The following is a 22,672-nucleotide window of genomic DNA, read 5'->3' as shown; positions in this document are numbered from 1 at the left end:
GCTTTTTGTGTCCTTAGTTTGTTTTTGTTTTTTTTTAACGAGATAGCCACAATTTAGATTTCCGTGTGGGATACGAAACTATAGTATATACTATATCACTATATCATCAGTTTCCGTTGTGTTACAAGGATCCGGGCATTTTGATGGGATGTCTTGTGAGAGCCTAAACCATTATGACTCATGCATGCTCACAAAGTACTGTGGTTACTTTGACCCCTCTTCTCCCAGCTGGAGCTCTGACCCCTTCTGCAAACACCATGAATTTGAAAATCAAGGCCGCTGTCTTGTAGGGCGTTAGTTCTTTGTGCAATGAGACAGCTTTTTTTTTCTCTGAATATTGAGTAAAACAATTTGTGCCTGTATATTACCTTGAAAAACAATAATACATAAGTTCAATATAAATGGAACAATACAAAAAAGGAAGACCTGAGTGACTTGGGAGTAAATTACATTTTTTATGTATAAAACTGTTTAATGTACTCCATTATGTACATAGCAAATCTACAAAATATCCACAATGTTAAAATATTATCAGTAATTCACCCCACACTCCCTGAATATATCGCACCTTGGACTATGTTGAACCCTATTTTAAAATTAATGCGTACAGGATATGACTAGCCACACAATGCAGACGGATCGCACAATTCACACAACATATTAATAGTATCCAGTAAAAAAAAAAAAAGGAGCAAATACATTTTAAAATATTTATCTTCATTTAATCACCCATCAATAATAATTATATAATGCAGTACCCAGTGTAACAGGACGCAAGATACAGTACAATGTGAACTTGCAGCTGAGAGCTAAAGCTGCCTCCTATCTCAGCTCCATCAGTTAAATACTTGAGTTATGACAGAGACTAATGACCGATTTACTTCATTTCCCCACTGTGTCCTGAGCTGAGAGTGAAATGTATCCCGCTCAAATGTAGCAAAAGCCAACCATGTGTGCTGTTCCATTTTGGATAATGACAAAAAAACAAAACAAAACAAGACTTATTAAAAACAGCCTGTATCTCCCCACTTGTAGAAGTTTTCATTTCTCAAATCCAACTTAACTTAATTCACACCCTGCCATCAATAAATAAACCTTGCCACTTCTTCGCCTCAAAGGAAAACAACAAAATTTGTCTGCATTTCTCGGCCGCCTCGGTAATGTTAGTGAGACATTCTTTGAACATCATTTTCTCCCGCACTCGATAAAATTCATAGTCAAAATTAGAGTCATTTGCCAGCACAAAAGCAATACTTTCGGGGGGCATTTGCTGCTCCACCAGTGCTTGCAGCAACATTTTGGCATCATTTTTGAAAAAGCTTATAAATCTGAATGGCACTTATGCTTCTTTTCATTGTTCATAAGATGGCGTGAACGCAGCGCACACAAAAAGTCAAATCACAAGTCTGAGGTTTTACGTCGCGGCGAACACGTCAAACACTGAGTTGCGACCCTTATCTCCCTTCAAAGGTAATCTTACTGTGTAGCCTGCAATCCATGCTCCCACTATGCGATGAAAACTCGGAGCTAATGCAACATTTAGTCTGACCCAGTCGTGATAAAGGCCAAATAATGGCTACAGTATTTGTGAATTGCGATAGCGCTTGCTTGATGATGAGAGCGTAACCAGTTTGACTGATGCCACCCTACACAAGCGGTCACTGCAGATTTACTTTCATCGGGCTGACGTCTCCGTGCGTAGGCACCGTTGGGTTGAGGGTGAGGAGGCAGAGAAGATGAGGCTGAGAGGACACAGCTGTTTCTTCTTGTTGCTGTGGCTTCTTAATCGTCTACGTTTTTTCTTTTTTTTTTTTTGAAACAAGCCTCCATCAGATAAAGACGAGGAGCAGATGAGAATAGCTCGGATAGCAAACTGGCTCCGGATCACTCCACAAAATAACTCATAGTGTGAGGAATTAATCATCCTGCGAGGTGGTCGGGCATCAACCGATGAAGGGGTAAAGCCAATAGAGGGTCTTGTCCGACGTCCACATCACGGTGGCGGCGGTAGCTTCACATCCAGCAAGCTGTAGGCGAAGATGTTCCAGAAGACGGCGCAGAGCACAAACAAAGTGTAGACACAGAAGAAGATCCAGAACAGGGATTGCTCCTGGAGTCGCTGCTCGTAGTTCTGCAGGACCACCACACCGAGCGTCAGACCCACCAGTACCCCTCCCAGGTGAGCCACGAAGCTCGGGTTGGGGCATGGGGGAAAGGCAGGGGGGTAGAACCTAAGCCACACTGCCCGACCAAACTCTACACTCACTGTGGGGGACGGAAGGAGAATAACAATTTCAGTCAACTATATATGGCTAGTCATATAAAAATCAAATCAACCACAAATGTATACATCATAATAATTCTGAATGAAAAAGACCACTTTGTTGATAAACTACGTCGTTCACTGAGTCTATGCCAGCGCTTTATCAACATAATTTTAGCGGGATCCGGTGTAATTACCAACGGTGACAGTTCTGTGTTAATGAAAGCCTTGCTATTTATAATTATCAGTTCTTGAGGATTTCCTGCCTTGAAGCTACAACTCCTCTGAAGAATATGGGTCAAGAGCAAACAACGCTGCCTGTAGTTAAAATTCACCAAAAGGTGACCCTGTTGATACTTTTCTGAGAAAATTGTGATGAATGAAATATTTAGTCTTTGCACTCATGCATTTCAACTATTTTTATTGATCAAACTTGAAAATCGAAATTAACTGAATACTTTTTAGAATTTATGCTATCATGTGTGTTTTAAGATCACACGGTATACTGTTACAATGATAATTTTGAGAATACATGGTAAAATAGCATTCATATAAAATAAAGTATAATTAATTGAACATGTCTCTTTGTTTCCATGATCTTTAATGTAAACAACTATATATACATTTGTTAAAAATTGTACTGTTCATTTGGTGAAAGACTGCTCTTATTGAATGTACAGAAACTTCAATATGTCTGGTATTTTTTGAACTTTGAAAACAAAAAAAAAATCCAGTCATATCTTGAGGGCAGGGACATTTTTTAATTATTTTAAACAGATATTCAGTCTTAGCTCAGGGTTTCTGCATTTGATTTGTTGGCAATAGCTAGAAAGGACAAGCATGAGAAAAACAAATGAACGGGAGGTAAAGAGGGATTGTTTTGTTCAGACTTACTGCAAACCAGAGCCATGGCCATCCGGAATAATTTAAACTGACACTTCATTCCTGACCAGTTCTACAGCAAGAGAGAGAGAGAGAGAGAGGACAGATGATTCATGATGACAATGATTGAATTATGAAGATAACGACAGCATAGATTGTGCCAGAAGGTCAACTTTCTCTTCAACACACACTCTTGCTTGAATCATTTGACATAAAACCAGCTTGTCTCCAATTAATGTCAATTTTGGAAAGCCAAAAGATCGTCCCATCCCAGATTTGTTGTTTCTCAAGGATCTGATTAATGCCCTTTCAGACATAACTTTCAGATCTTTTGTCTGTTCCAGAGTCCAGGGTGAAAAGTGGTAGATAGGGTATTCAGATCACCAAGGCTATGGAAGAACTGTCCTAAGGAAATCCTGTCTGGCGACCCTGTGACCTCTTTTCTCTGATATCTGTTTCATAAAAGTTCTCTACAAAGAAACTTTGACTGGAATCCATTGTCATTCAAAAAAGAACAATAGGGGTGAACCAGATTTGGCTCACACTATGCGGACGGTCGGGTGGAATCTGTCACCTGTCAATCACAGGGCAAACCCACAGAGACACACAAACTACTCACATCTAGAGACAAATTTGGTCTTAAATCAAGCTACGTGATGTTTAGGCCAGTGGGTGGAGGCCTGGGAACCTAGACGTAAAACATCTGGCTTTCAGCTGAGGGTCCTAACTACATCACCACTGTGCAGATGTTGGGGTTCTCTTTGAAAGTGATGGATAGGATCAAGGATGAGTCTATCAGAGGGACAGCATATGTCAGGTGTTCGGGAGAGAAGGTCAGAGAGGCCAGGATCAGACGCTTCAGTCATGTACAGAGGGGGGATTCTGAATATTGTGGTAGGAGGATACTGAGGTTGGAACTGCCAGGCAGGAGGTTTAGAGGAAGACCAAAAAGAAGATTTATGGATGTAGTGAAAGAGAACATGAAGTAAGTTGATGTGAGAGAAGAGGATACAGAGAATAGGGTTTGATGCAGGAGGTTGATTGGCTTTGGTGACCCCTGAAGGAAAAAGCCAAAAGGAAAAAAAAAAATGAACAAGCAGTTTTGGGCTCATCAGAGTTGATGCAGATGGAGAGGGAATCCAGCGTGAGCTGGGACTGGACTTCTCCAATGGCTGTCACAGAAACGTAAAATCCCGATCAAATCTTTCTAGATCTTTGAGGCAACACAGATGTTGGGGGGAAGCATTGTATCTGTGGCTAAACATTCCCGGGCCCCAGACCAGACTTCTGTCATTGGAGGGAACATTCTTGAGTGAAAGAAAAAAAAACCTTAACATACGTGGCAAAAACACTTAAAAATTTACCATAACTACATTGGCCAAGTGCGCCGCCACCAGGGCGTACACTCCTCCGGATGATCCAACCACAGGAGCGGTCATATCGGTGACAGACACTGCAAGAGACCCTGCGGGACGGAAAACAATCACAGGTCAGAGAACATATTTAAATTCATTTACAATGAATTGAAACATCTTTGGGTGGCACTGTGGTGCGCGGGAGCGAGTTGGTCCCTGGTTCTATTCTGTCAGAGGGTCTTCCTGCTTTCTCCAATTTCCCCAGCATGCAGTAGGTCACATATGTCAAACTCAAGGCCCGTCGGCTAAATCCAGTCCACGGTGGGATCATTTTTGGCCCACAGGATAATATTTAATTTCTGTTAGAGCTGGCCCGTCGATATGTTGCAAGCACCATTAAAATTACAAGTCCCATAATGCACTAGGAGCGCTCTCGATAGAGTGCCGGCAAGTGTGAGCCCCATCTGCTCATCAGCTGGCCTTGCTGAGTCACCTGTTGTCAACTGTCAGCTACCCCTCTCCCCCAAAAATGGCCAAATGAAAAGATGACTTTCGCAAAGTTCACAGAGAGAGCGGCGACATTTCTGATACTGCCCAGCTTTTGCTTTTTATCCATGTAGTGGACTGAGATCTGCACGTAAACGGAGGAACGTTTGGGTTTAAGATCAATGCATGGCACATCTGCGGGAAAGGATATCTTTGAAGCAGTATGCAGATGCATAAATGAAATGGGCCTGCCTTGAGATAAAATTTGGGGAACTGGCGACAGATGTTGCGCCCCTGATGTGCGGTCAAAAGAGTGGACTGGTGGGCAGGATCCGGGAACAAATGCATGAGGAATTACTCAGGAAAAGCTGCTTATAGCAGCACATTCTCATCCCAATACGTCAACCGCCTGATGAATGTTGAAGGCTTCCTTCAACCTCTTTGTCGTCATTTTTCAACAGACCTGAAGCATGACGTCTACATCAACGCTTGTATTTCTCTCTAAACCTAACAAAATAAAAGCGGAGTTAGTATTTTGCACATGTTGTGTTCTAAAGGAGAAATCTTGTACCTCCACTGACGCGCCACCCGACATGAAAGGGGTGCCTAATGCGCAGGTATGCGACACATGGGAATGTGTCGTTGAATAATTAGGAAAAAAAAATTAAGACTCTTCTCCAGCTTCGTCGAAAAATGACAGGTCTGCCTAATGCATCGGTATGAGACGCCAAGGGAACCGTCAGCATTCGTCAGGTGGTTGACACATTGGGACGAGAATGTGCTGCTTATAGAGCCATAAAAAAATATGCATTGTGTATTTGAGTTCGACACCCCTGCAGTATGTGAATGAGAGGGTGAATGGTTGTACGCCCTGTGATGGACCAATCCAGGGTGAACCCCACCTACTATTTTATTATACTTTATGTGTACTTTGTGTGACATTGCTCTTTGCATTTAACCCATCATGGATGACCCATGAGCAGTTGGCAGTTTGGGGTTCAGTGTCTTGCTCAACAACACTCTGACATGCTAGTAGGAGCCAGGAATCAAAATATCAATTATTTTGTCTCATCTTTTGGAGTATTGCCACCGTTTTAAATCTTTTCAGAGCTCAAATGATGATGAACAACATGTCAAGGTTCCTGCTTCAACTGATAAGCGGGCGTTCATTTTAGAATTCAAATACAGCAGTGATGGAATGTGTCGGAGAAGGTCATCCTTCGGCTTGGAAGGAAGAAGTTCAGGAAACAACCTCGTTAATTGATTATTTTGAAGGTCAAAAGTGAATCTTCTCTTTGGACAAACATTCCACGCTGTTATCCGAGTCAATAGATATGTGATATTTAATTCTATGACAACTAGTTAACACTCGCAAAGGTCAGCATTTCAAGTCCTGCAACACACGGACCAAAACATTTCAAAATGTTTCTTATTTCAAATACATCATTAATGCACAACTGGTCACTGACTTTTTCCACTTTGTAATTTAATCTTTGGAGACTTGATTTCTCAGCCCTAATGGGGCTAACCTTTTTCTACAGATTTAGATCACTTGAGTGTAAAACCTTCAATATTCAGTTGCAAATCTAAAGATTTTACCCCCCCGAGGATCAAACTGGCAGACGCCATAATTAGGCGATGAACAGAAACCTAATTCAAACTAGCCGTGCCCATTCATGAACTCAAAGCATTTATTTTCTGTGGTATTAAGACAGCTTTGCATCTCCCCCTATCATGAATAGGCCTGCATGAATAGATGCTTGTTCACACACCACGAGCCTACACTGTAATTTTACAGAAGACAAATGAAATCAACTCGGGCAGTCAAAAACGGTGAGTGGCTTAGCACGGCGCCTTGGTATCTATCCGCTGTTTGAATAAAGACCCAATCAAGCGTTTGAAAACAGTCACTTTGACAAAGATTCCTGGTCTTTTCTTACTGAAGTACTAACTTGAACTTGGAATAAACTGGGACACTTGAAGGAGTGCATATTACTATGGATCACTAATAAACTCGGACATACTTTGTGAAACATGCAAATAAAGGACAACACAGACAGAACTAACAAAGGAACTCAGATGATCACATAAGAGACAGGGAAGCCGAAAAACTGGATGAGAATGTTGCTGTAATCCTTTTTTTTCCAAAGAAAAAACAAAACTGTTCAATTTGGCCAAATACTTCTTGCGTGACCAACAGACAAATCAAATAAACAGACGCAGGTGGAAATACTGGAGGGGAAACAAATCGACATGCTCGCTGAGCACTGGACCTCATTTGGGCATTTTAACCTTTGTCATTTCTGGTCTGAAGAAGAACAAACATGCTACCTAAGCCCGGATCCAAAACTGTGGAATTCAACAGCTAAGTCCACAGCTTACCAGGAAACTACCAAGGCTACATGATTTGTTTGAACATGAATACAGTCATGGAGTTTGGCTGTGGTCAATGATTTGACATAGGTTTCCACCCCCATCCCTGTACACCAACATATTAACAACGGCAAAATATACTTTAATACTACTTTAGATGATAGTATTATGTTCATAAAATGGAAAAACTGATGTAGCAAATGAACAATGAATTCATATACTGTATATGTCAAGGCTCAGCATAGATGTAAGAATTAATGAGCTATGTGTATAAATATTTTGTGATATACAAAATCCTGGCAGCATGATGTATAAAACTACAACTATTAAAATTATTTTAAAGGCAAAGCTGAAAGAAGTCATTTGCTATTAAAAAATATTTGTTTTATTGCCCACCTGTTTTATTTAGTAACGCCAGGCAGAAAACTCTCAAGTTTATTCAACGAATGCATGATGGGTATTAACAGATCTTTATACAATGAGCCATTAAAACGTAATCATACATACATAACTATACAACACTATGTTATGCAGTAATTGATCTTTAAATACAGGAACTAAAGAGAGGTATGCATTTACTCAGTCTCTGATGAAGAAGAAAATTTGAAGGATTGTATCTAATGTTACTGTGTGAATACATACATACATACATACATACATACAAAATGTGCATAAGGCACATAAATACATGCATACATACTTACAAGCATACATGCATACTGTGCATACTGAACATAAATACACGCTTACAAACATACAAACATATACACTGTGAATACCACACATAAACACACGCTTACCTACATACACACCTACAAACATAAATACATACATACATACATTCACAGTACAAAAAGCCAAGAATGATTGCTCTGAAAATAATATCACTATTTTGATATCAACATTACAATTTCCTGCATAAAATTGTTCATGCTTGATTCATCACATTTGAATACTATCCTTAGCAAATATGTAGTTTGGTACGTAGACCTAACGTTGATTATTTCCTCTCATCTATCACAAGATCAAGGGAAAATTGTTCAGACAATCTTGTTAAAAAACTTGACAACCCGTGAACTGCTGCGGGGTATCGTTGCATTCAATGAGTCTCCCTAACGCATTGAAAGTATTTAAATTAGGACTGTCATACCTTTAGCAGCTCTCAAATCAATGCATTGCTTTTTTTTTGTGAGTGTGTGCATTTTCAAAGTACAATGAAATTGACGGCAAAATTGAATGACCTTTTCCACCTCACCAGAGAAGATCTTACTCCTCTTTTCAGATCCTCTCAGGTGTCTGGGAAATAATAAAAGGCCCCAGCAAGGTACAGTAATAATACTGCCTGACTCACCAGGTGATCAAACACTTGGGGGGATTACAAACACAAATAGATGCACGTGGAAGGCAGCAATTTCTGTTTCTATCCGGGGAAGTTGAATGTGTTCAGGCGGTTGTGGTGCGTGGATTGGGTGGGAGAGGTGGGGGCTGATTTTAGCATGTACCAGGGTACTTGTATTCATTGTCATTTGTCTGTCTGTAAAGCAGAAACCTCACAACATGTGCTGAAGACAAATCCAAAAATGCAATGGGACCCTGAATCTCAACATACTAGAAATTTACTCCATCAAAAAACAAATAAATTAATAAAAAAAACATATATATATATATATATATATATATATATATACACATAAGTGTGTGTGTGTTTATGTATGTACATATATATATCTATGTTTATATATATATATATATATATATACACATGCACATATATACACACAAATATATGAATATGTGTGTTTATATATATATATATAGCGTTAGATGGAGGAGGCTGATTCACTTAACGAACCCTGAAGAGAGTAGCTGAAAGGAAAAGGAGAAAAAGATGTAATCAATGAACAAATAATTTAAATGTAATCATATATCGATATATATATATAAATACTGTATATACACATACATACATATAATTATTTATTCTTTTAAATGTGTATTTTGTGTATGTGTATATGTCTGTATGGTTTCCTTGGGTGTCAAGTAAGGCACTTTAAATAAAATGTATTATTGTTATTATATATGAGACATAAAAAATGGAAGAAATGTTTGAAATACAATTTGAATTAAACATTCAGTTTACACTGTGGACCCTAATCAGTAAAAAAAAAAAAGGCAAGAGCAATATGGTAAAATCTCCTCTCATCGCCCTGGTGAAAACCCTCAAAACCATATCCCAGAGTTGCACTTACACTGGCAACCAGCTCAGAAAACTATCCTTTTTTAGTTCCATGTTTACAAGGTGCAGCTGAGCACCCACCTAACATTTAGTACCATTCTAGCCTACGCAGACAAGCAATCACATACGAGGGCACACTCGCTCATATTTACTCCAAATGTCCCCGGGGCCACTTAACAGTGGAGAGTGGCAACTCATCAATACCAGCCCTTCTTATAAACTACAAAATCAGGGGGGAATGAGAATTTAAATCAGTGTTTCTGTTGAAAAAAATCAACAGTTTGGAGGCCTGGACATGAGCCTAAACCTGAGAAGCCATGATCGGAGTCTGTCATTGCACCTGGATGCTATCGGCGTGCATAAAATTCTGCTTTTCCAGTCGTGTCCGCATGCATGTGCATGCTCATCAGCATAAAAGGGAAATGTCTTCATCTAAGAACCAGAGGCTGGGATGATCCTGGGGGGGGTTACTGACCTTTTGCTAGCTTGTTACTTAACCTTTGAACCCAACTCTGACGCCTATTAGTGCCAGCTGAGGTCTTACCGCTTCACAAAATTTTCTGTTTTCATTTTTTTTTCACACATCATGGTTTCATTATTTATCGAGTTTGAGGTCATTGTTCTCTGATCATTTATAACGGGAAGGATAAATGCTAATTTTGGAAACAAAAAGAAAATGGGAACATCAATAGAAAGGTTTCATATGTAAGATATGACATAAACACATGAACACACAAGTTGTAAATTACACATTAATACACACCATGTAAGTTGAAAAATCCATGCCAAATATTGCCCAGGCGTTTCAGTGAGACAGTGAACAGTCGTCTCTATACAATATGTGAATGAATGAGTGAATGGTTGAACATCTCAATATGACTTGGGAATGAGAGGGTGGATGGATACACATCTCCACGTGATGTGTGACTGAGCGAGTGAATATGGGATGTGAATGAGAGGGTTAATAGTTGTATGTCTCTGCAAGTGACCCTGTGATCGATAGCTGTTACAAGCTCCAGCCCTCCAATGACCCTGATCTCAGGTTAAGCAGTAGAGATAAAGAATGAATGAATGAATGAATGAATGAATGAATGAATGAATGAATGAACCTTACAGTCGAAATAGGCAGTGGCATATTGAATTGGATTATAAACATCCGTAGACACATTTTTACTTATATCATTATTTTTACAGCTACACATTTGATTTCAGTCCATAATGTTCCACAATAGCAGAGACTTATTTCCATCACTCATTTAAATCACTGGAAAAATTATGGCTATGACTGAAATCCAAATCCAATCGATATCGTAAATCCAGCTGTGGGTAAATTATGACCATCTTGAAAGAAATGAAATTTTGGCTGAAGCTCTGCTGTGTAATTAAGTAAAAGTCCAGGAAAACACAGCAAACCAAAACCTCGGCAGCGAACACAAGCGGAGTGTGACTTCTTCTACAACCCACTTGCACAGAGACACGCGCGCACGCACACACACACACATAAACACACTCTGATGGTCGATATCTAATTAAAAAACAGACTCCCATGTCTGTGCGGGGACATGAGTGTGTCTGATTTATGGTGTTGTCCTCATCATTCCTCTGTGATGTTAATGCTATGGGCAACCACAGATGGTATCCCTAGGGCATGTGTCACAGACTAACACACACATACACACAAGCATGCATGAAGAAAGATGTCTGCATTTAGCACAGAACGGTCATGAATGCGTCCTCCATACCTATCAGTAAAAAATACAAACCATTTACTTCCTTTTTTTTAATCTCCAATATATATATTGGAGTATCTGAATGTTCCTGAATATCTGAATGTTTTCAGTTCAGTTACTTTTTCACCCAGAGGGGTAGATGAATACACACGCACCCACACACAGCGCACATGCTGTCTGACTATAGCAGAGGTCCAGGGCTAAACATTACAACGTCGCCAGTGTTCATGTTTAATGGAGATGCTGCAAGGAGATGGAATCTCTTTTTGCAGCTTTTTGCCCGCTTCTTCTAAATCATTAGCACATCTGCTGCGGTGCCAGCTTTTAGCGTGTTCCCCTTTCCAAACCCTCTCTTGTTTTTTAATACTCATAACTCCAGATCCCTTCCTGTTTCTCTCGCCTCCCTCCAACCCATCCTCGCATTTTCTGCGTTTATTTCCAATTGTCGGTTCCAATGTGTGTCAAAATGAGCTCTGTTGGCGGGGACTCTCTTTGGGCCGCCCTTTCGACCCCTGGCATCTCTCTACCCCTGGTAGAGACACCAGGCCATCTGTCCGGGAGCCCTCAAACCACACACACACACACACACACACACACACACACACACACACACACACACACACACACACACACACACTCACACACACACACACACACATTTTCTCAGCCAATATCCACCAACACAGTGGCTGGAACTCGATAGGCCGTTGAACGACTAAAAAAAAAAAAGAAAAAGCAGATGGAACAACAGCCTTGAAAGGAAAAACTCTATACAGTATGTATGTTTTTGTCCTGGGGATATTGAGTGTGTGTGGCGGGGGCATAAGGGAAAGGCTAGCAGAACAGATTGAATCCCATTGTCAGTATACAACTGTTTTGTTTTTTTTCGAGGTGTATGTTGTGTGTGTGTGTGTGTGTGTGCCCACCTGCTAACACGCCGCAAACATAGACGAGGCCGATCCTCGCCGCTCCGTGGACCATCTCCAGAGGGACCCCCACCAACAGCTGCATGGCCATGTTAAGGCTCAGGTGTTCGATCCTGTAACACACACGTGACAAAAGCACAAGAGCCACCATCAGCAAACAGAGGCTTATAAAAGTTGCAGTCTAATCAGTTCACAGTTCCTCACTTCGTATCTTATTGTATGAAGAAACTTTTTGACTCTGATACCAGGGAACTTTAAAAGCATCAGTTTTTGGAGACCCTAAATTGCTCAGAGGTGGGAATGGGAGAGCGAATGGTTATACGTCTCTATATGACGTTTGAATGAGTGAGTGAATGATTTTATTTCTCTATATGTAGCCTTGTGGTCAAATTTTAGCTGGCCGTGGGTGGATCCTGCCTCTTGCTGGGTTACAGCCGGGCTTCAGCACCCCGGTGGCCCAGATTCCAGGATCAGCAATATAGATAATGAATTACTGAATGAATGACCATGTTATGTTGTCTGTTACAAGAGTAGTAGAATTCATATTTTTCAAAATCTTATTAGTCAAATACAGTCATTGACAGCAAATCGGTACATATACTATGTTTTGGTGCAGGTACATACACTGAAAATCTGTGTGTGTGTGTGTGTGTGTGTGTGTGTGTGTGTGTGTGTGTGTATGTGTGTGTGTGTTTGTACCAAACTGGCAGTCAACCGTGGACTCCTGAACAAACTACAGGGGACCAAGCGTTGCGCGTGAACGCACAAAGTCATACAGCGTCCGCACAATATCAATAATACACATGAAAATATATGCAAATCTGATATAACACACATACACAGACTCACACACTCTATCACATACACCCAGTGTCTCTTTCATGACTGGAGTGCCCTTTTATCCGATCCTTGAGTAGCAATTAATACATCTAATGTCACGGCAAAATCCACACGGACAGCTGCTAACACACTAACGGCCCCCAATCTCTGTCTCCTCTCCCGACCCACGCTCACAAAAAGGGTCTCCCATTGGCTCAAAATCTGCTGAAAAAGTCTCTGACTGTTTCTGGAGGGAAAAAAAACCTCATCTCTGTTCCACAAAAGGACGAAAAATTAATTTAAGTCACCATTTTTCCAGTCTGACAGTTTGACTGTCTCAACTGCTGAATTGGTGTCTACCAACTGCGCGTCCAAACACAACAAACTGCTTGTGAATTTCTAAAGAGGAAAATGAATATACTACTCTCTGAGGTACAAATGAATCTGTCCACACTGAGGAGAAAATAAAAAAAGAAAACAACTCAGATATGGACAAAACTGGGTTTAGTTTATGAAACAAAACAAAAAAAAAAAGTTATCCACCTCAGGCATGAATCGTTCCGATGGTTAGTCAGACACTGGAGCGGAGCGATGGGAAGAGGCCTGCCCAAAGGCACAAGGACAAATCCTCTCCAGATAACAGCAGCTATCTTTAAATCAGGCATTGTGAGGTTGGGCTACAGTCTCAACACAGTTGACGGATACACGGGAGAAGCTCTGCATGTACAAAAAGGGGGTGGCTAAGGCTCAGCTGCTGGAGTTGACGGTTTGATCCAAAGTGTCCTTGGGACAGAATCCAAACTCCAAGTTGCTCCCGACTGTCTGGTTAGCGTTTCGAACGGCAGCTCTAAAATGGGGGACCAAGGAACCCGGAGAACATGCAAACTCCTCACAGAGAGGCCCCCTGCCAGAATCCAAGCATACATCAATGGTGTTGTAGAGCAGTATCAGCCTAAGAAGGCAGGACGCTCATCACTGATGCCTGTCAGAGATCAGACTGAAGCCTGCCACAGATCTCCTTGCCTGCTCACATATTCATCCTGGATAAAGAAGTGGCCATATTTGTGAGCATCCGCACACCTGGCTGTGACCTTTCACCCCTCAAAGAGCACCTCAATCCATGGCGAGGTGCCTTGCTGCCCCCTAGTGTCAATTAGCAATTGTGTACAGTTTGTATTCAATATTGACTATAAAGAAGAAAATCAGCCTTGACAGTATAAATATTTAATTTTGACAAAAGGGATTTTTTTTAAATGTAATGATAAATTTGTCAAATATTAAGTATGCATATATAAAAGCTAATGTGGTCTTCACCGATGTAGCTATCTATCTACACACGCACACCCACACCAACACCCCCCCACACACACATATTATGCATACATATACATATATATATATATATATGTGTGTGTGTGTGTGTGTGTGCGTCATAGACATGAAGGATTGACGGTTATGCAGCATTTCTAATTTTGTTTTTATCATTAGCATCACGCACATTCTCCTTCCTGATGTGAATATGCTCTTGGGTGGGAGGGTGGGATGTGTGAATTTATTATTCTGTGAAAACAACACTGAGACTTATGACAACGATTGCTGGAACTGACAAAATGTAATAACATGTTTGTAGCACTGCACTTTGTAATTATTTGTTATATTTCAACCTTAATAGCTTGAATGCAATGTGTTATGTATAATTCATATATTGTAAACATATTAGTGTGTTGTACATACAAAATATTCAAAGTAAAGGAATAGAGGACAGCAACTGAATTTTGAAGTTGATGGACTGTTTTAGGAGTCGTGCCAAAATGTCTGCTGTCAATAATCCAGAAATAACGTCTTTTTTTGGGCTATTAAGGTCATGGCATGGATTCAACAATGATACCAAAGCAACTGTAATCGGGACATTATTTATTCACTACAGCAGCCGACTGAGTAGGTCAGCTCAGGCGTCCGTGTCCCCGGTGACAGACTCTAGTTCTAACTCCAGGGACCGAGGCATTTTCAGGCTGACGGCACATACAGAATCCTTTGGCGTGTTCTGGACCAACCCCAGGGCACGCTACCAAACACACCCAGAACACCTCTAAAACACTGAGATTGCATCCACAGATATCTGAACCTGAAGTCACTTCTAATTTAAGCTAGAAAATCAAAAAAGTGATTCTGAGATCCCCAAACTGGACTGTCTTCCACCCTCCGACTGCATATAGTCACCTTTTCAACAAAGGCCTATGAAATTGAAACTCGGATTATAGATGTATATTCTATAAGGACCCCCCCACTTTTGGGGGGGTCCTGCGGCCCAGTTGGTCAAGCGGGCACCCCTCCAATTGGAAGGTCGACGTTTCGATTCCCAGCTCCTCCTGACTGCATGCCAAAATGGGCAAGACAGTGAGAATTAAATTACTATTATTATTATGTTTTCTGAATTGATCACCAACTTTTGGAATAATTTAATTGGAAAAATGGGGCCAAATTCACAACATATTGTATTCAAGCTGTTAATTCCAAAAGGCAGCCCATTCTGACATGAAGTTACGTGTTGTTGGAAATGAAATGGAAATTTGTCAAGTTACTTAGTTACGCATAATACATGGCATTTTTAAAACCCTTCATTTGGCTATTGGTTAGAGAAAGAGGATTTTATCTAATAGCAATGGTGATGGCTGGAGATGAACGTGCACTCACCCCGTGTGCATGAAAATGTAGCTGAGGTATCTCCACGCCTGGGATCGCAGCTGAGGGTGGTATGGAAGGGGACTCTTGAGGAATGATGGGCTGGACACCTGTAGGACCAAACGGTCCAGCTGAAAGCCGTAATACATGAACACGGCAACCTGGGGGAACATGGACGCAAGACAACAGACAAATTGAACTTAATATTACTGATCTATGACAAATTGATTATTATTGGTTATTGGTTTCTGTACGTCCGGCCTAGCGTTCTCTCCCAGTCGAGGCAGAAGGGCGCCCACATTCAGCTGGGATCTGTCTAAGGTTTCTGGACGGGAAAAGACCAAGAGCTCATGAAGAATTTGCGTGTCTAGAGAGCATTTCAAAGCGTGTGGTCCAGATCTGCCCGACGCGGAAAGTGTCTTCAGACAAGTGTGCTGTGATTTGGCGCCGTATTCATAAAATCTGACCTCACTTGACCATTATGGAGGTGCAAAAGTTAATGTTTCAGGGCAGGGTAGATTTAATTGGTAGCATTACTGCAACAGATTCTTTTCACAGACAATCTTTGTTTTATTAGCCACCGCCATGAGGTAATTGTTTTCTTCCGTTGAAACAGTCTCTCTATATATATTTGTCTAAACCATTACAACACATCTCAACGGACCCGGATAAAATTGAATTCCACCCAAAAATTGAATCAGACAGGATCTCAGATGGGGGAATCAAGTGTGAAAAGTTGCACTATGGAATTCATTCTGGTAAATGTGCCTGGTGGTGGATGCTTACAAACTCTCTGGTCAAACAGTCATACTGCTAATAGTGTTATTAAATATCACATAAAAACTGGAATGAGCATACTGGTCTGGTTCTCCTATTCCGTTACCTCAACGATGGTGATAGTCAGGATAAGCCAGGGTGGGGGGCAGTAGGTATAACTGTCAAAGTACCACTTGCGATCAACCTCACGGGGCAGAGTCTCATAGGCAATGTGTCGGACCAGGCGCTGAGACAATCCCAGGCCAACCTCATCTCTGAGGCTGCAGCCCTTTAATTGCCTGCTCCCCTGCAGAATGGCCCTCCGGAAACTGTTGGAGCGTTTGCTGCTCATCTGAAGAACATCGGGGGACAAAAAAAGACAAGTGGGGGAAGACATGGTGTGAGGAGAGTAGGTACAGATGCAGTAAAAGATGGCGGGGTGGGCAGAAGGGGTGTGAGTTTTTTTTTTTTTTTTTGATTATTTTATTGATACATTTATTTGAGTGTCGCTAAAGCTACTGAATGTGCTCATCATAATGGTTTTAACACACACACGCACACACACATTTATTGCCCTCAGTCAATCACGTTGACTCCCAGCTCGAAATCCCAACAGAATGCCTGTGTCGTCACCGAGCAACCAGCGGAACCCTCTTCATCCTTGTCAAAAAGAAGGGTTCACTTCCACAACAATGGGCGGTCATTTAAAGCGGCAAAGACCTCACAAGGAGCTCATCAAGCAGGACATTTAAATCGAAGGGACCCCACAAAAATTTCTGGTCTCTTTTGAAAAAAAAAAAGCAATTTTTTTCCCCCTTTTTCCAGATATTGCACAACTGTTTTTTGCCATATGTTATAGTGGAATCATCATTTTCTCCAATTCTCCATACAAAGAAAAAATAGAACGCAATTCAACTGTACTGTCATTATTACTTTACTATTATAATCAGAAGCTTCTTAAAGGACTTTGGGTTGACTGCAAAATCAATTTTCTATAAATATTTGGGTAGACATACTAAAAGTACAAAGCGATTGTCTCAGGCTTATATCAGTAAAACAGAGCACTTAGAGTTTTACCATAACGGAAAGTAGAGATGCGTTATCCTGCTAATTTCAGTTTTAGCGAGTCCAAAGTAAAATGAAAAACACGTGATCAGAAAGGAAAACACGGATGACATAAGAAGTACTAAATGGGAATATCAATAAAAAGGTGGGCTTCTGGCACCGTTTAAAGAGAGAGACCTTTCTTTTCTCTGCAGGGACTTGCTGTTTAGAGAACTTCAGAAAAAGCCAATTATTTCTGCCTTTGTGTCAGGCTAGGAGAACTGTGGGAAAATTATTACGGGTTACCATGGCCACTTTCAGGCTGCACTATAAAGATTGCGCACACAATCGCAAACAGCTGCAAAGACCCACATTGGCACAATGAATCCCCCCCTCCCTCCTGTTTTTACATAAAAATCAACATCCAAAACCTAAATCGGAACCTAATTTAATCTTAAGGAAAATGAAGTCTTGAACTTCAAACAGCCTTTCGGAGTTGTAAGAACTAGCCGAAATGCCTTCGCGATGCAGCTGTGTCCTCATTACGACGGCTTCAGACTAAGAAACGAACACACACACGCACACACACACAGTGAGACCTCCCCCAGGCAGCCGATGCTCCATAAAGACAGTCGATTCTATGCGTGAAGTGACTGCATTCCCCTCATTATTTCGAGCCACAAAGAGAACTAGTGACATTCTGTCTGTTTACCCAGCGGTGAGAAGCAAAGGGAGCGAGACGAGAGAAGAGTCAGGGCGACAAATGGGTATTTAGCGGGCGAGGGAGAATTTCCCAGTTTGACGGATAAAATCACGGGAGGAGAGAGAGAGGGAGAAAGACACTGGTGTTGGCAGGTGCCTTTTGGACCGCCACGGCGGGGTCCGGTTGCGAAAAACTGGTCCTGGTCAGTGCAGAATCCACATCCAGGTACTTGCAATGTTATTATGTCTTGTCTATTAACGCAGAAAACGAGCAAAAACCTTGAAAAACACTTGTAGCACTCTGGTGCATTGCTAACATTGTATCCGGCATCATCATCGCTGGCATCCTTGCGTTTGTTCGGCGTGGCTCCGCTTTAGGGTCAAAGGTGGTGCAGTAGGGGACCCAGGCCGTCAATGGGCGGGAGGCGGGGTGCACCTGGATTTGCGGCCAATCGATCGCCACATATTGAGATAAACAACCATTCGGCATTGGATCGATTCCAACAGGGGGTCGGAACAGGGACCTTCTTTCCGTGAGGCGGAAGCGCGAACCAATGCCAAGCAATCCAAAAGAATCCACCAACGTTCGCCACGCCTGCAGACCTATCGTGCAAGTTCTATATTTCGAGACGTTTCTTGGAAACGTCTCGAGACACTTTGCGAGGAACAAAGCTGTCGTTACCCAACTGGGTAGTCAGACAGTGACAGACGAGCCAAGGTGCGGAAGCAGCATGAAGACAAACGTCATAGCTTTGTGCGCAGACCTAGATGGGGCCGCCGTGGTGAAGATTGAGACGGAGGAAGGGGAGAGGTAAAGGGAGGGGGTGAGCAATGATCTGAATGCTGGCTGTGTAGGAGGCGCGGGGAAGGCAATTAGTGACAATCACAGTGATGGAGAGGCTGCGGTGCGAAGGAGAGATGGGACGGCAAGTAAATCCTTCACAGTTTGTCTCTGTCTGTCCCCTGTCACCTTGCCACTCCTCTGTCGGCCTGAAGAGATAGAAAGGTACCTAAAGAAACCAAGGACAGCCGGCTAACCTTTTGGAATATTGATAACTGGCTCGGTTACAGACCAAAAACAAAAGCCTTTAGTTTTCGCCGATCTGCTTTGCGTTGATATCATTTTCATTATTGTAGATTTTCTCGCCGAACCGTATCATCGCACGGACACGGCTCTGTTTAAATAAAACGGGATTTGTTCCTGTTCACTTCACCGTACGTGCAGTGCCCTCAAACTACTGTTATTTCACTATGAATGTTTTGATTATTATTATTATCAATAAATAATTCAGGCGGAAAAATATTCTTAAAATGAGAAGCACGGATGCTCATATTTTCAGACGCTCCAGGGTAACGACCGCTTTACTTAGCCCTACTGGCACTAATTTATTCAAAATATAAAAATTCATATTATTTTGAATTTCAAATTATACCTGATAACCATATATGTGAAATATTAAACACAAATTAATTAATCAAGTCATTCATTATCTATACCACAGGGATAGCTATATATATATATATATATATATATAAATTAATTCCCATGTCATGTAGAGACCATTCATCCTCTCATACTCACATGTCATTTATAGACACAAAATAATTCACCCTCTCATTCTACCATCATATAAAGACATACAACTATACACTCTCTGATTCACACATCTGTTTATACGTCAATTTAAATGTCTTACTTTTATCGTATACCGTGATTTTCGGATAATCTAACGCACCTGAACATAAACCACATCCACCAAATTTGAAAAGAAAAATAAAAAGTTGTACATGCATAAGCCGCACTTGCCTTTTTAGCCAGAAGTTTCCATTTGTAACCTGAGATATTTACAGAGAAAGATGTTAGACGCTTTGTTGTTTTTTTTTTTTACTTTTAATTAGATACTTACCATACATTTCTGAACAGCGCCTGAACACTTCTGATAGAAAAATAAAAAAATAAAAAAATAAAATAAAAATAAAAAGTACAGTGCCCTGCCTTGAAAAGTCACTGAACACCAGCTTCATCTTTATCCAAGGCACTAAAACCACTAAAGTTGTCTTCTTCAGTGCTCAATGTCACTTTTGTAAGCCACACGCGCGTGTTCTGCAGTGTCTATGTGTCATTTCATTGGCCCGATGAAACAAGGCTAAATATTTTGGCGGCATGAAGTTCCTAAGTCTGTAAAAATCTGCGGTGTTCAAAGCTTATGGAAAAAGTAGGAGGCTAAAAGTCCAGAAATCACGGTATATCTTTTACAAATCTCTAAATGCAAGTAGGGAACAGAGAGACGGCCGTACAGGTACATCTCCGCGTGAACACCTTGACCCAACCACCTCCACCGAACAATGGCAGACGTCACATTGTCCCCGGGTCACGAGCTCAGCCTCCCACAAGGAACGGTAACGAGAAAGCGGGAAATGGAAAATGAAAAGGTCACGATCATCAGCGGGCAGCGGTTTGAAGGTGAAACCAAAACTGGAGCACGGTGAGCATTAAGAGGGGAATTTATCACCTGTCAGAGACCCTTTTGCTCTTACAAATACTCCGCGCCTTGTAGTTGCGGTGAATTTGGGTTAGTGTGAAAATAAAAAAAATATCAAAATAGAGAAAAATGCATAGTGTGAAACATGTTGGAACAGGAGAAGAGAAGCTGCTGCGACTCTTAAATCAGGGTCAGGTTTTTACCTTCTTTTATCTCTCATGTCATTATCACATCAACAGACCTGCAGGCGTTTACATGTGACACGCTGCCTTCTTGAGGCGGTAGATTCGATGGAAATTTCAAGATGTTTATAGAAAATAAGAAGTTAAACATGGAGATGACGGGGAGGGTGTTCAACAACAGCCGGCTCTGCAACATGAAATTGTGGGTTGAGGAATCACACGGGAGGATAGATGCCATTTTCAATTTCATTTATCCTCAACTTCTTAAATGGTTTGATAAAATAGACTAGAAAATTCCTTTTATAGTTCCACAGAGGGGAAATTTCAGTTTCTCACAAAGTGGATATTGCTGTAGAGGCAGTTAGTAATGTACAAGCAGTGAGATCATAAAAACGTAAAAACAGAAAATTAACATAAAAAACTGAAATAAAATACTATAAAAATATAAAAAATATGAAAATATAAAAAATATATAAACAGTATACAGGACTGTCTCAGAAAATTAGAATGCAATGCAATTAAAAAAACAAAAATGTCATACATTCTGGTATCATTACAAATCAACAGAAATATTGCAAGCCTATTATCATTTTAATTTTGCTGATTATGGCTTACATCTTAAGAAAACTCAAAAATCCCATCTCAAAATATTAGAATATTATGAAAAAGTGACTTTTTGTTTTTTCAACTGCATTACAGACGATAAAGAGCTCTATCACAATATTCTAATTTTCTGAGACAGTCATATAAGCATGCAAAAGTGGTAACTAACAGCAACACCTGAGGTTGTCTCACTGAATGGATGGATGGGTGAGTGTGTGAGTGAGTGAATGAAAAGTCTATTTAAAGCATTACTGGGTGTTAAACGGTCGAACAGCAGCTGGCAGGAAGGGCCAACGAAATCTCTCTTTCACACACTTGGGGTGACGGTGTGTCGCTGAAGGAGCTGCTCGGTGCTGCAGTGATGTTCTACATGGGGTTGGAGACGTCGCCTCTCTCCTGATACATGCACCCCGTCCATGGGACTCCCCAAGACAGAGCTGACCTTGTTCAGCAGTTTGTCCTCATTTTCTGCCAATCATGCCAATCATTCGTTCATTATTTATACCGTTTATCCTGCACTCACGGGGGTAACGGAGCCTATCCCAGCTGTCATTGGGCGAAAGGTAGGGTACACCGTAGACCGGTCGATACACGATCACAGGACCGCATGTAGAGACGTGCAATTATTCACTCTCTCATTCTTGTCTGGCCACGAACCTACGGCAAGTTTTGGACTTTGAGGAAACGGGGGAACCCAGAGGAAATCCACGGGGACTATATGCAACCTTGACGGATCTGAACCGAGGATCTCTTGCTGTGAGGCAGAAGCACTAACAGCTGTAACACCGCATTCTCGGCATGAACATCTAATAATAGTAAGCAAGAGAGTATGCTCCTAACATTTTCATTGTGTCACTGACCCTCTGATAAATTCTTATTTTCCAATATCACACACATATATTTTGTGCCTGATAAACTGCAAAACTACAACATTAAGACCAACCTGCGCGACCACCCTAAGTGAAGTTTTCAACATCGATGTCTCCACACATCGGCTATAATTGGGTGAGCCAACCAAGTATGTGAACAGCGGCCCAGGAGATGATGGAGGAGATGAGGTGGAAGGTTGAAAACTTGGCATTTTCTTGCTATTTATAGCCAGACGCTCCCCCAGGTCAGAACTACGAGATTAAGCTTTTTTTTTTTTTTT

The 22,672-nt window shown here is 41.2% G+C and overlaps 1 protein-coding gene across 3 annotated transcripts in view; it reads right to left on the bottom strand.

Moving 5' to 3' along the window:
- Positions 1–485: 485 nt before the first annotated feature.
- Positions 486–22,672, bottom strand: part of rhbdl3 (rhomboid, veinlet-like 3 (Drosophila)) — a 66,405-nt gene continuing 44,218 nt past the window's right edge. For 2 of the 3 annotated variants that reach the window (XM_086157131.1, XM_086157129.1), the window contains 6 exons: positions 16,636–16,860; positions 15,765–15,913; positions 12,252–12,364; positions 4,510–4,610; positions 3,158–3,218; positions 486–2,265 (listed from right to left, as the gene is read on the bottom strand). In XM_086157131.1, the coding sequence (XP_086013257.1) occupies positions 1,994–2,265; positions 3,158–3,218; positions 4,510–4,610; positions 12,252–12,364; positions 15,765–15,913; positions 16,636–16,860 (921 nt within the window). In that variant the 3' untranslated portion in view covers positions 486–1,993. The remainder of the gene's footprint in view (positions 2,266–3,157; positions 3,219–4,509; positions 4,611–12,251; positions 12,365–15,764; positions 15,914–16,635; positions 16,861–22,672) is intronic. The other variant, XM_086157132.1, reaches the window with a different exon arrangement.

The sequence above is a fragment of the Fistularia commersonii genome, chromosome 12, assembly GCF_037954325.1.
Source record: "Fistularia commersonii isolate RoL2024-O1a breed Wild chromosome 12, RoL_Fcom_v1.0, whole genome shotgun sequence".
In the NCBI taxonomy this organism is placed as follows: domain Eukaryota; kingdom Metazoa; phylum Chordata; class Actinopteri; order Syngnathiformes; family Fistulariidae; genus Fistularia; species Fistularia commersonii.
The sequence above is the reverse complement of the archived record's forward strand: the minus strand, read 5'-3'. Positions and strand labels throughout refer to the sequence as shown.